The sequence below is a fragment of the Nannospalax galili genome, unplaced genomic scaffold, assembly GCF_000622305.1.
Source record: "Nannospalax galili isolate Female #2095 unplaced genomic scaffold, S.galili_v1.0 scaffold280, whole genome shotgun sequence".
In the NCBI taxonomy this organism is placed as follows: Eukaryota; Metazoa; Chordata; class Mammalia; order Rodentia; family Spalacidae; genus Nannospalax; species Nannospalax galili.
The window spans coordinates 1481824-1497168 of NW_008347808.1; the positions used below are offsets into that span (position 1 = coordinate 1481824).

A 15345-nucleotide genomic window follows, 5' to 3' on the forward strand; every position below is an offset into this window, starting at 1 on the left:
GAGTAACAAATCAGAAGTTCAATAAAATAAAACTTCTCTGCTGAAACCAAATAAAGAAAAAGATACCTAGTTTTCATAAGAATGTCGAGAAATTAGAACCTACACACTGATGTGTTTGGGAATGCAAAATGGTTTCACGGCTTTAGAACATTTCCAAATGATTTCCTCAAATAGTTAAAAATTACAGTTATTATACAATTCAGTAATTCCACCCAAAGATACATACACAAAAGTAATGAAAACATATATCCAGATAAAAACTTGATCATTGAAAATAGCACTTTTTATGGTCCTCTGGACCAAACTATGGACATCAGAACCCCAATCCTTGATTTTAGTAATGTCATAATATCCCCAAAGCAGAAATGACCAAATACCCATCAATTGATAAATGAATGACTCTGGACTGAACTATGGGCATCACATATGCCAGGAGAGGACTTTTCCACAGAACTACAACCCCAGTCCTTGATAGCAATAGCATTCATAATATCTTCAAGGCAGAAATGACCCAATATCCATCAATTGATGAATGAATAAAATGTGGTATATCCATAAAATCGAATATGCTTTGAAAATAAGGAGCAACTATGTATGGATAAACATGGCAGCATGGATAGATCATGAAAATATCATCTAAAATGAAAGAACCTGTAAAAAAAGCACTATAACATGATTCAATTTGCACGAAATGTTCAGAATGGGATAGAAACAGGCTTGTGGGGCTTGGAGAGATGACTCAGAGGTTACGAGCAGTAACTGCTCCTGTAGAAGACCCAGGTTCAATTCCCAGCACCCACATGGTGGCAAAGAATTTTTCATAACTCTACTTCCAGGGTATCTGACACCCTTTTCTGACCACCATGGGCATTGCACAACATGGGTGCACTTACATGCATGCAGGCTCATACACATAAAAATAATACAATGTTAAAATTAAGAAAACAGGTTTGTGGTTACATTGGGGTGGTGAGTAGATTAGAGAGTAATAGGAGTATGGGGACTTTGTTTGGTGTGATGAATTGTTCTAAAATGGATCATCATGGTGGTTATAGAACCATGTGAATGTGTTTTTTTTTTAATTTGGGGGCAACATTTTATTTTTACTGTTTATATTAATTGAATGTGCATTATAATGTGATAATTCTATGAATGTATATAAATGTACAATGATACAATTAAAGAGTCGTTAACTAGTAATGAGAAAATTGTATTACATGTGAACCATAAACAAAGTTGTTAGAGAAGATAAATATGGGATCAATTGGAAACATGGTTCGAGAGGGCAAGGCTAGAGGCAGAGGAAGTTGTTATTAGTTACTTCCTAGGGAGATATGAACCCCAGTTATGACAGTGATGATTTGCCAAACTAACCATTCCACCAAAGTCTAGTGTTTGAACCAGTGAGTTTATTGAGGTTAGTTATGTCAGTATGAGTGAGAGGTTATTTACAGAAGTATGGATGATTTAAAGCCCATTGCATCGTGGAAAAGCCCTCCCCATCACAGGTGATAACTCACTAAATTTGAATCTCTGGATGTCCCTATAGAGTCTCCTCTACTTTAGCAATTTTTATAGTCTTATATTCTTGGGGAAAGTCCTGGGACGTGTGAGGTTTGCTTACTTGCTGAGTCTTGCAAGGTCTTTTTTTTTTTTCTTCCTAAGAAAATGTTGAGGATTTTCCAGAGAAGTGAAAAAAGCAACCAAAATCAATGGAGCCTGATACAAAAATGATAAAAAAGGATCTTAAAGGTTCTGAGACTCACCTGCCATAGCCTTTTGGGGAGACGTAGAAGTTTAGAGAAATTTCTGACTTGGTCCAACAGAAGGTTCCTTATTACGTTTTTTAGGTGAAGTAGTTACTTACCAGTGGAACATCCCAGAGAGATCTGGTCCTGGACCCAATGACTCTGCCTGCATTTCCTGGATTTATTATTCTGCAGTGGATCCCATCAAGGTAAAGACAAGCTTGAATGTCTACAGAGGAATCTCAAAAATGGGCAAAATGCCTGGCAAAGCAACGATGACAGCAGAAACTCATCTCGGTGATAGCAGAGCCTAGAGTTTGAGGAAATTTCCCCAAATGTTGGGCTTATTTTATTATTCAAGAAGAGCGATGAAGGTAGTATCATCATGTATTTGTCCTGAGGATTTTCCTTCTTGTCCGTTCTTTTTGGACACTGTAAGGCTATATGTTCTCATAGTTTTAAAATAATGGAGTGACTGTCAGAAAATTAGGGTTCTAGTACCCAATATGGCTATATATTGCTACTGGAGTAAAGTTATGCTGCCTCTGTTTCCTAATCTGAAAAATTGTTTTGTCTGCCTAGCCACTCAGTCATAATAAGCTGTCAGCAATGTATTTAGTCTGCTGTACTGTAGGTATTTTTCTTGGGCTTTGTATGATACAAATATAAGTTATTTTCCACTTTCACAGTATGTGGTCCATCTGAGCAAAAGGGAAGTAGAGAAAGTATTAGAATAGAAGTAACTGCATTGTGGGCTTTGAAATCTAAACAGTGTGCCCTCCGATAAGGGATCTGTTCAAAGAAGGGTATGGCAGGCAAAAGAAGCTGCCTAAAAAGGCTTTAGGTTGGTAGATTGGAAACTCAGTGAACAGTTCAATCTAGCTAAAGCATAGCATGTATATCACATCTTACCTAAGTCCTAAATGATGGTTGGAATGAACTCAAATGTCATAGTAAGGTACTTATTATGATGTAAGACATTACGATGGAATGCTAATAGAGTATGCTTATATATGAGCCGACTCCCTATAGAGTACTGCCATCAAGGATAACATCACGGCTTTCTCCCTTTCCCCTTCCTTCCTTCCTCAGGACATGTATAGTGGCCTGGTGGGGCCCTTAGTCATCTGCCGAAAGGGTGTCCTGGAACCCGATGGAAGCCGGAGTGATATGGACCAGGAATTTGCCTTGTTGTTTTTGATCTTTGATGAGAACCAGTCTTGGTATCTGAAGGAGAATGTGGTAACCTATGGGCCCCAAGAGCCAAGCCATGTTAACCTACAGGATGCAACTTTCTTGGAGAGCAATAAAATGCATGGTCTGTAGAAAAGAAGCTACTCCTATTTCAGAGTAGTACCTGCTGTTTGCATGAGATGATCTGCTAGGCCCATCTGTACTTACAGGCACATAACTCCAGCAAAAATGAGAAAATTGGGTGGTGGAATGGGAAGGAATTAGAATAAATCCTATTTTTATACATTTATATACTCAAAGCAGATACATGGTCCAGATTAGGTCAGGTGTTAAGAAAACAGGAAGCTAACTCTGTAAAGTTACCATGATGGCAGAAGCAAATCTGACCACATTAAATAAGCCAAGACAAAGACTTATGATACTCTCTATATATAATTAGTCAACTTATTAAGGCCTCCCTGTTTCAAAATTCAGCGGTCTTTTTTCCTCAAAACTATTTTGTTAATCACTATTTTAAAATCAGGATCTGTTTTGTCAGTATAGACAAATGAAGGACAATTGGTTTTTTTTATGGCTTATAAATTTACATGGAATAATTGGAAAAGACAGACCCAGAGACTCACATACTGGGCTTGTATTACATCCAATAAAGAACTGTTTTATTCTTGAATGGATTAAGGGGGAAACTGCATCATCAAAGCCTTCCTTTGCTCTAGATATCTGGTAGAATTTCACAAAGAAGAGAGAATCTCAAATAAGAGGGAGAGCTTAAGTGCAGTGGAATGTATGAAGTGATTTCTCACCACCACTTCTAGCCCAAGATTTCTTTGATCTGAGAGGGAGGTGCAGCTTTGATAATGACTCTAATGGAACTCTAAAGTAGTACCCCATTGTCCCACAGACTTTATCTATTTCCCCTTGATGGAAAGGTGAGTGATTCACATTAGAACAGATGATTCACAAACTTCACAAAGTGAACTTTTTAGTTTCTGTCAAGTCACAGAAATAAATGGATCAGAACAAAGAGGAAATGAGGGCACATTTAGGTTCTGCTAATGTAGGATTTGACTAATGCCCACTTTCATCTGCTTGTGTCCATTTATCCAAACTTCAGGTATTAGTCCATCTAATCTATTCATATAGCACTATAAATACACTCATCACTCTCATCATTAGCAGTATAAATACAAAGATAAATAATGTCAGAGTCCAAGGGGGCAAGTAAACAATATTCTACCTACGCTTCTAGACTTCTGAACCAACTGAGAAAAAGAAATGCTGAACACCAAATACAAGCCTTATTACTGAGAAAGCTAAATGGAGTAGTGAATTTAGTTTTACTACTAATTGTGCTTGCTGATACCTTACCTTGCAACAGATAGATTTTCTACATTATTCTAGACATAAATGGTCAATAAGATCGCTCTCCATTGAGTGAGGGAGAATCTTACCCATAATAAAATCAATTTGTACCTCTTTCTGTGATCAGAAATAGTAAATCTCTAAAAGGAGCTTACATGAGCATTTTTGGTTCTTTCTGCTAAATCCACAATTTGGTGGTGGTAGACATAGAGAAGTACTGTAACTATTCTTTTCATGATTTACCCTTATGAGATGTAGAGTACAAATTAGCACCCCTCTATGGGAACATGAGATGTAGGAGGAAATTGTTTTGGGTAAAGTTCTGCCAATATGAGTTAATTTAGTAGTGAGTTGTTCAGTGCTTTGTAGCATAGGAAGTGACATGGGTGGGAAGAGAATATGTTAAGACAATACTTATTATGAATAGAGATGTTTGCTGGTTCTGTTATATGCAACAAATCTATAGTAATATAGTATAAATATTTATTTCCTGCTTATTAGTAACCTAAGTCAACTTGGAGATATAAGCTCCCACAATTTATAAGAAGCAAACATAAGATAGCTTTGCAGACTTCTAATGAGTCATACTGATAGTATTAGAGATCAGAAATAGAACATGATATAAGAAATTAGGGGTACAGAGAGGAGCTTAGGAAATCAGAAAAGTTTTCTTGAGGGTGAGAGTATGAAGTTTTAAGGATGGTTTAAAGGAATCAGGACTTGGGGGAGAAAACAAATTTAGCCATCATTTTAGAACAATAGTGGGTTGTCTCCCTTAGCTACAGGTGGGCACTACAGTATTGCAGTCTTCAGAGGGGGGAATGTTAGTGTAGGAAAAAGCCCCATTTAAAAAAACAGAGTACATGAAATTGTCAGAAAAAAGTGATTTGGAGATATGGGAGGAGGTGGAGTTGGAGGGGAGGAGTGGGCATGGATTTGATCAAAACACCTTCTATGCATGTATGAAATTCTCAATAAATTTTTAAAGTTAAGAAAAAGGAATCAGGACTTCTGAAAGGGAAACTCAGGGAAATTCAGAAAACTAAGGGCCCAGAGAACATGCATAGATCATGTAGAGGATGGCAAGAAAAAAATCTCAGCAGTTCGTATTAGTATATTGACTAGTAGGGGTAACTCTGGGAAGGTGGTATATTATTGTAGTGTAAATGACTATATTGGTTGAACTACAGAGTCAAATAATTGCTTTTTGAAAAGAGAGGAGCCACATGTGGATAGGAGAGGGGATCTAAATACCATCAAGCTATATTGTATGAAAGGCACAAAAATTCAATGAAAAAATTTAATAACCGAAACAGAAAAAACTAAAAACATATTTTAAGCACTACAACAAGAGTGATAGATTAATTGTTTAGAGGGGTAATTCATAGCATCACTGTAGAAGATAGACTGAAGAGAGATAGATGGACTAGAGATGTGGCAAATTAGGAGCCTAACACTATCATTAAAAATGACAGGGACTAGACCTAGGACACTGGCAAATGGGAATCCAAAGGAAAGATGTAATAGACATTTTCTTTTTCTACAGCCATCAATGGGAAACTCTATGCTAACCTCAGAGGTCTTACTATGTACCAAGGAGAACGAGTAGCTTGGTACATGCTAGCCATGGGCCAAGATACTGATATCCACACGGTCCACTTCCATGCAGAGAGTTTTCTCTATCAGGTGAGCTGAAAAGAAGGTTGAGTCCCTCAGGGATGATTATAAAAATATATTGAAAGCTGCTGAAGAAGGCAATAACAAGAAATAAGGTAATAGTTAAAGAATATAGAAATCTACTATATGGAACATTGAGTCAGGGATTCTTGTCAATTGTATATCCAAGGATAGTCACTTTATTGTAGACCTTATCTTTTTCTTCTGATATTGAGGAGAATGGCTAATTTACAAGGTAAGGAATTGGAAGAAATCATTGGCTCTGGATCTCAACTAATGACTTCAGGTTTAGTGAGCAGTGATCCTAAGAGCAACAATTTCAGTGTCTTCGAATCCCTGAAAATCTTAAATACATTGTAATAAATGTTTCAATTCAGGAACTATATAGGATAATACACAATTTTGAAAAAGATTTAAACTCAGGAAAAGAGCATAGAGTTGGAGGCACCGATGTAGACTTAAAGATCTAGAACTGCTGATGAAGATTATGACAAAGAAGAAACTAAGTTCAGTTCATTTCTCAAGGAAAGATATGGATCCATCCTGGGGATCAGAGCTTATACTAAATTCTCCAGATTTTAGCCAACAGAAAGTTATGGAAAAACTTGTTTTGAGCCCCCTGAAAGAACTGGTAATATCTTTTATTTCTGCCACTTTGTGAAAAAAATAGGAAGAGAAAAGTGGTTTGTTGTTTTAGTTTGCATGGGTGGACCCTAGGAGAGATAAATAAAATTCACACTGAAGTCTCTATATGGTGTGAGCATTGTAGATTCTTATGTCCCTAACATGGTCAATCAAACACTTTTAGTTCCTATGAACTGTGAAACAATGACTATACATTTATTCCTATTCCTTTTTATTGCACTATTTCTTACAGAATGGACACAGCTACCGGGCAGATGTGGTGGATCTCTTCCCAGGAACTTTTGAGGTTGTAGAGATGGTAGCCAGCAACCCTGGGACATGGTTGATGCATTGCCATGTGACTGACCATGTCCATGCTGGCATGGAGACCATCTTTACTGTCTTGTCTCGAGAAGGTAAGATGAAACTCCTCAAGGTGGGTCATTTTGACACTTTGTTTAGCCTATAAGAACCAGGTAACACTAAAGAGCCTCTTGCACTTCTTATTGTGACCCAGAGGAACCAGGTTTTGTAAAGTGTAGGGCCCCTCTTTAGATACCCCTCCCCCAAGCAATGTTTCTTACCCTCCATTGCAAGCAGCAAACCTGCATCAATCCTCATTAGTTTTATACCTGTTTAGCGCACTTGCTTTTGCCGAACCCAAAACTGGGTGGGCTCTTTGTCTAGTGAACCTGTATACTCTCTGATATAAATTCAATTTACTTATACATTCATCATTAGAGTATCATAGAAGTCCCCTTTCAAGGAACATTGTTACTGAATCTTGTTACGATGTGTCATTGTCAATAAAATCTAACATCTAGGACTGGAAAGAGTCTCAATGGGTAAGACCGTCTGCTATACAAGCATGAGAACTAGAGTTTGAATCCCCATCACCCTTGTAAGAGAAGCTGGATATGACTGCATGTGCCTATAATCCCAGTGTTGTTGGGTGGAGACAGGCAAATCCTTGGATCTCGCTGGCAAGCCAAAATGGCAAGTTTCCGGTTCAGTGGGAGACCCTGTCTCAAATGAATAAGGTGGAGAGAAATAGAAGAAAACACCCAATTTCTTACTATAGCCTTTGTATTCACGGGCATGGGCCATGCACATGACATGCACCTGAACATATACACCACAAACACAAACAAGCACACCACATTCCCCAGACAAATGAAAATTACAAAATAAAATAAATAAAAGCCCCCAAATGTCTACAAGTCAGCCAAGTCCAGCAGAACATGGTAGAGTGTATTATACCCAGGAACCACAACAGTAAGTCTCCAGGGAAAGTTGAACTGCTATAGGGGGCAAGAACAACCAAGGCTATCCAGATGTGAATCACCCCCTACCTATAGCATTTCGTTGACATGGTGGCCATGGGATAAATGTCTACCGTCGTTCCTGATAGGTAAATACCATTTTAGTAGTGTCTGAATATAAGTCCTAGGTGGACCGTGGGCAGAGGGCACAAGAATATTGGGCACACACTCTTTCTAGTTTCTTTCTATTTCAAAAACGGTAGTTGAATCCCCACAACTCTGCCTGTTCTCTCCACTTCCTTTTATCCCTTTCTATACCCCTCTGTCTTTTTTCCTTCCAAGGATCAGCCTAGAGATCATGAATCATTTGTTTTATTCTTGTTTTCATAGCATTGAGGATTGAACCCAGGGCCTTACACATGTTAAGCATGTGCTCACTGACGCCCCCACACCTCAATTTCTAGTGAATGAGTCCTTTTCACAAGAGAAGAAAAAGAATTCTAATTGTTACTCTAACCATGGTTTTGTGATGTCTATGAATGGCAGTTGTTTTCTATTCTATCAAAGGTTAGAAACAGATTTTGACCAATTACTGCTTATCCCAGATATTATTGTTACCAAGAGTGGAAACTTTTTCCCTTGTACTTTTTATACGGAAAGGAAAGATGGGCCAATTACTTTTTAATTATTTTTGTTCTTCACAAAGGATAAAAAGATAGGCTCTGTTGCTTTTATATTTTAGAACCATAAAAGGTTAAATGTCTCACTTCTTATTCTACATGACTTACGTCTAGCCCCCAGTATTATATCCCTTCCAAGATGTACTGTAGGCCCACAGCAATGAATTTTTTTATGTCCTACTGCTTTGTAAAATGGTAATATGTGAATAAATATTCTGAAATTGGCAACCATTATCACTTTATCAAAAGGCATAGAGAGTGTAAAGATGTCCTTGGCTGCTCAGATTTAACAACCCAGGGTAGAGAATACACCTCTGTTCTTTAGTTCATATAAGAAGACAAAATTATAGTATGTTATGATTCCCTGTATTAGTAAAAATTTTACTGTTTGGTAAACCATAATGCTAGAATGTTGCACCTACTTATTACTTAGGTATAATTCCTTATAACCCAGATGCCATATTATAACAGTCCGGAAAACAGAAGCCAGTTTATAAATTGATATGTCATCAAGGCACTGTAGGTTCAAGACAACAGGCTGTCTTCTAATAATGGGGCATTCGCAAATATTAGTCATCCAACATTTGAGGCTGCCTCAGTATGTATCATCATGGCATCTCATGTCAGCCTACAACAAAATCCAACCCATAAATCTTAATCTGTTTGCCTTTTGTTTATTCCTCAGTATGGCTTGATTCTATTTTGTTCTAACTCCACGTATGCTAACAGGGCAGTCAGAAGAAAGGGTTAAAGAGAAGAAGAAAAACGCTAATTGTTGAAACAAAGTTCCTGATGAAGCAGCGAGTGATGAGAAACATAGCTAAAGTGAAAGATTAATATAATACTGGAGGAAGATAGTCTTTCCTTTGTGATGAGAAAACACAGAAAAAATGAGGTTTGCTGTATAGGTTTACAGGAAGGTCTTCGTAGATGGGCAGAGTTTCTGCATTATGGTCTCTGATTCCTCTGTCATGTATCATATAGCATCTGCTGAGAGGAAATCTGCTGTTCAGGAAATTAGGCTGTGTTGCAGTAACTATATTGAGGATGGTAAATAAAGTCATTATTATTTTGCTGTATAATTTTCAGGACTTAGTTAAAATTTGACACAAAGAATTCAAGTCTTTATGATTATGTATGTGATTCCACCTCCCCCTACAAACACACCGGGCACTATTGAGCATATAAGGAAAAATACAAGACAAGGGCAGTTACTGTATTTTTGTATATTAGTGCTTGAAGTAGTATACCATGGTATCTAACCTGGTCATGAATGGAAGAGAAGAAATAGATGAAAGGGGTAGGTTGTGGAAAGTCAAATAATTTAGGAACTAAAGGTCTAACAATGGAAGAATAACAAGATTTTAGTAAGCTAAATAATAGTACACTGAAAAGAAAGGAAGTTTTTGTTTGATTTTGGATACTAAAGTGGTACATGTCTGGATCACCAATCCAGTATGACCATGACTGCTAGAGCTGGAGTGGATATAAAAGTCTTTACACTGAAAAGGTCTGTAAACATGGCTAGGTCAACAGCCATGTTAGGAATTGAGAAAGACTGTGGTTATAACCAAAGGCTTCTGTGGATGAAGAGAAATAGTAGGTAAGAGTAATAAGAAATGATTTTAGTTTTTCTAGTTGGATAATATTTGCCTCAAAAACTAGATCTTTACTAAAGTGTGAGGAACAATTATTGACAAGTGGAATTGTGAGTGTATAAATATATTAATAGCATATGCCACAGAAAAAGGTCAACCTCATTGAAGAAAAAAGGAATAAGTATTCTGAGAAGGGATCGAATGTGTAGAGAAGTACGTTTGACAAGGAGCAGGGGCTTTCTGAGGGGAGAATGGGGAATCTGGGAAGAGAAATAGTGTGATATTCAACTATAATGATGGTAAAGGAAGTGCCAAGAAACATGTAAATAAAAGCAAAAGGGTAACTTCCATTTTGGCTTCCTATGCTCTTTCCCTTATTTACTGTCATCATTCAAAATCAGCTTAACATATATTAATTTTTATGGATTAACTTGGTTATTTGACAGTTTCAAACAAGTCCATAATGTATTTTGATAGTAGTCTCTCCAATTTTACCCCCCTTCCATCTCTAACACACCCTGTCCTTATTGCTATCATTCCCTTTCTCGGATTGGTTTTTTGACCCATTTAGTTTTACCAGGACCATCTGTTTGAGAACAGATTAGAGCTATCCATTGGGGAGTGGTGGGGTCATCAGTGGATACATAACTAAAGAAAATGGCTCCCCATGTTCCTGAATCTATCAGCAAAAATAGATCAACAGTGATGGGAAGGCTCCCCCGAGCCTCTCCTCCATCCATGACTGACTATCGATGAGCCCATTCTTGTGCAGACACAGTACAGGCATCCATGACTGCTGTTTGTTCATGATCGCAATGACTGTGTCTTGCTCAGGAGGTGACATGTTGCAACCCTTCTCCCTACTCCAACTCTTACATTCTTTCTGCACTTTCTTACACAGTGTTCCCCGAGTCTTATAATAATGGTATAAATGTCTTCTTTAGGATCAAGCACTCTTCTGTCATTTATTCTCAATGTCCCAGGTAGCCATGAGCTTCTACATTCACCCACTGTTTACTAGAAAGAGAGGCCTCTCTGATTAAAGCCGAGAGTAATTTATATCTATGAGTATAAACTTAAATATTGAGAAGGCAATTTGATGTTGTGCGAGTTTGCCAAATAACAGTATTCATTTCCCCTTAGCACCTATGATATCCTCCACTATGGGTTTTTAACAAGTTTTATAGTACTGGGCATGGATTCCCTCCTACAAAGCATGTTTCGTATCCAATCAAAGAGTAGTTTCTCCTCAATAAAGCAGCACATTCCACAAAGAAATTCTCTCAAGCAATCTAAATCTCCCATAGAGAACCTATAGATTAATAGAATAACAGGACTAACCTCTTGTCTTCTTCCCCCAGAACATTTCAGCACTATCACTACCATTACCACCAAGATTGGAAAAGGTATGTAAAATGATTTACAGACTTGAAAGTTACATGTAGAGTGAGTGTGTGTGTGTGTGTGTGTGTGTGTGTGAGAGAGAGAGAGAGAGAGAGAGAGAGAGAGAGAGAGGGGAAACAGATCTCTGAAATGTGTGTTATCTCTAGTTATCTCTAATACTACTGAAAGGTGAGTCGTGAGATTTCTTTAAGGTATCAGAATCCAATGAATCAACATTCAGCTATCCTGAACATGTTTATTCTCTCGCAGTCTACCTTGCAACCTGTGAAGCCAGGGAAAACAACCTTATCCTCAGTTAGAAAGCTGTATTCTTAGCTCTCAATCCATCATATGAGGGAGAAGAAAATTCCAAGTCCTGCTGGGTTAGACCTGAAAGAGGTTTAGCATAAACAAGAATTCCTGCAGGGACAATGTGAGACTAGAACACCATCTTTCAATGACATATTTATTCTTTTCCCTTTTCTCTTAGTCTAAACGTTAAGAGTACTTAAACGTTATAACTTTGGAACCAGTCATTTTTTAGCTTTGAGAAAATAAAAACTCTTGACCTATGAAGCTTAGGTCCAAATAGTGCTTTCATTCTTCATGCTGTTTTCCTTGTACTAGGAAAAATTCAGAAAGTTATGTATGTTGCAAGGGCTATCAGACCCAGATGTGTTATTGTACGCCTATAATCTGCACATTTGGGAAGTGGAGCAGGAGAATCATAGTTCTAGGCCAGCCTGGACTAATAGTAAGACTCTGTATCAAAAGATCAAAACCAGACAAACACAAAAGAGGCATTAGAGAATATGTGTTTCCTCTGGAGGTTTCCAGCTGCACTGAAAGTTAGCTTCTCATTAGAGAAGTCCTAATGATCTACCTAAGTATCTCATGATATATGTAAGAATATATCTTGGAGGGGTTAGAAAGAAATCAAGTGACAGTGAAATGAGAATTAGACTACATTTACTTCAATTTCAAAAGCTTAACAATTATATATATATTTCAGTTATTACATATATAGGTATCTATATACATAGATATTTTTATGTATGTTCACATATCTTATGCGTATATGTGTGAACACATGCATGCATATTGTATATACATACTTTTCTCATAGAATCTCACATGTAGAAATAATTGAAAAATATGTTGGTCTATTAAAACTCAAAAATTTCTATATGTGCCATTTGTCTGGGGTTGCACGTGTAATAAATGATAGAAAGTAAACTCAAAACCAGAATGCTTTTCAGTGTCTATTTGAACTCACTACATTCCATCTTCTCTTAGTTCTGCTAGAACACATTCATCCAATTATGCATTCATCAAACAAGTGTCAATTAATGGAAGCACAAAGATAACTATGACAAAACTGCTACTTTCCATGGCCTAAAAATGGAATGAGACACAGAAACAATAATTGTAATGCTACATGCTGTGCGTAAAAAGGGTAAACAGTAATAACATCTAACAATTATTTTGTACTTCTTATTTACCAGGTGCCATGCAAAATATTCTGTATTAACCTATTTAAGTCTGATAATAAGCCTCTATTTTTGCATGGTCACTACCTTCATTTTATGAAAAAAGGAAACTAAGATCCAGTAGGGAGTAGGTCACTCAGCCCCAGGTCATAGATAGAGTAGGTAAATAATAGGAGCATGAAGTGTACAGGCAATTTGTGAACTGGGAAGAAGGGATGATTAATTGTCCAAATAGATTACAGACATACAACTTTTAACCTGGAGCTGGAAAGGTGATGAGAAGTAAGAAGGTATTCAGGCCAAAGGAGCAGCATGAACAAAGACAGAAACCTCTAAAAGGGTCATCATTTTGGGGAAATAAAGACTGAGTTTCTGTGGCTGAATAATAGCAGATAAGACTAGTAAGGCAGGGTAGAGCTGGATTTTGAGGACTGGAATGTGTAGCTTAAGAATCTGAGCTTTACTCTTCAGGTCAGTGCCATGGAAATTTTATATGGCGGAAACTAGTACAATCATTAGGAGTGTTCTTTCCAACATTACTGACCGACAAGGATGGATGTCCGGATGGCACAGAGGCAGCTTGTTGTCATAATTTAATAGTAAAATGAGCGTTGGTAAGCTGGATTGACTCAATGTTCTTTATGAAGCTTCCCTTATTGCTTTTAATTCTACCCTCATGATGATCCATGCAGATCAAGCTCAACTATTATTTTTTTCTCCAGCAAATGACTTTAGGTATATTACAATGATTCTTCTACAGGTCTTTCTATGGGCAGAGTGTACATCGTAGTCGAGGAAAACTTTCAGCTGTGATATTATGATTCTCGGTTTGTAACTTTGGAATCTATCTTCATCAGCTGATATTTTTTGAAGGACAGGGACAGGTCTTCTGTCCTATTTGTATGAACTTATTTCTCCAGGAGATGGCTATAAAAGTTGACTCCATCCATGGGTTCCCATTTCCTTCTTCCTCTTTTTCAGCAGCGATTCCAGGAGGCATTGGAGAAGGCAGTGTGAAGATGCTGGGCATGCAGATCCCCGTAAAGAATGCTGAGATTCTGGCTTCTGTTTTGGTTGCCGTGGGTATACTTCTTCTGCTTGTGGTTCTGGCACTTGTTGGTGTAGTCTGGTACCAACATCGACAAAGAAAGCTACGGCGCAACAGGAGGTCTATCCTTGATGATAGCTTCAAGCTTCTGTCTCTCAAGCAGTAATAGCTGAAACTGAAGAAATCCTCTGAAAGCAATCTGGAATGTACTCCCAGGAGGCCATACACCAGCAGTGTTTTCAAGGGTAATGGAGAGGCAGAGGATGGAATCAAAATTGTCTGGGTATATCTTCATTTATTTATTTACATGGAAATCATATGCTTTCACCTTGTCTTTATTTTCTTTGCCGACTGAGGCAGTTGGGACTAAGCAAGTCCCATCAGAATATCCTACACTACAAATTCAAGCAACTGGTTTATATCACCCACCAATTCCTGGAAAGTATAGAAATTCTTAGAACTTAATCATTCTCATAAAGTAGATACCAAGAAAAAGCTCACTAGTTAGATTTCTATTTTCAGGACCTAGACAAGTATAAATTTAAATTTAAGTGAGGTCAAGTGATGATCCATGAAGATAACCTACAACAGACTAAGGACCACTTAGGCATGATAGGAACTTTGAGGTAGGGTGGGGGTTGGAAATCCAAATTATGCTTTGATTTTCTTTGGCAATGGACTATTTTAGAGAAGTAAATGAATGAATTTTGGCTTTTATGAGTATCTACAACCTCTGGAACCAGAAACACCTGCAAATGAGTCCTTCAGGTTCCTGCACGTGGTACTGAAGGGAATGTTGAACATCTCCACGTTTGAGGCAGCAAATCCTGTCCATTAAAGTGCTTACTAAAACATTGAGTTGCCGAATTTTGATTTTGATGAGCCATGTGGCTTCTGGAAGGTGGGATTGCATTTTAAACAAAAGAGTCTCAGGAGTTTGGTGAAACATATTATAGATCTATAAGTATTTTGTGAATCTTGGAGGTTTCTGTGCTTCCCCAAAGGAAGCCTCTAAGCAAAAGTAGTGGGTAACAGCCTAGAAAATGAGCGGTCCTGTGGTTGGCAAAAGTTTTCTGTATGTCAAGAAAAGTTGCCAGAAGAGATACTGAAACCAAACCCATACCTGTCCACTGCGAAAGGAGAGGTAGGTACATACATGCTAGTCTTTCCTGGGGGGTACTGCAGGCATGTAAGGAGATATATTTGCAATTTTGTAAACCTCTATAGAACAGTTATTTTTGCTGTACCTTACAGCAGCATCCCTTTGTTACCAGAAAGT

The 15345-nt window shown here is 37.7% G+C and overlaps 1 protein-coding gene across 4 annotated transcripts in view; it reads left to right on the plus strand.

Moving 5' to 3' along the window:
• Nucleotides 1-14920, plus strand: part of Heph (hephaestin) — an 85995-nt gene extending 71075 nt beyond the window's left edge. For 3 of the 4 annotated variants that reach the window (XM_017800936.2, XM_017800937.2, XM_008844362.3), the window contains 6 exons: nucleotides 1851-1957; nucleotides 2841-3066; nucleotides 5851-5990; nucleotides 6859-7021; nucleotides 11507-11551; nucleotides 14000-14920. In XM_017800936.2, the coding sequence (XP_017656425.1) occupies nucleotides 1851-1957; nucleotides 2841-3066; nucleotides 5851-5990; nucleotides 6859-7021; nucleotides 11507-11551; nucleotides 14000-14232 (914 nt within the window). In that variant the 3' untranslated portion in view covers nucleotides 14233-14920. The remainder of the gene's footprint in view (nucleotides 1-1850; nucleotides 1958-2840; nucleotides 3067-5850; nucleotides 5991-6858; nucleotides 7022-11506; nucleotides 11552-13999) is intronic. The other variant, XM_008844361.3, reaches the window with a different exon arrangement.
• Nucleotides 14921-15345: the final 425 nt, after the last annotated feature.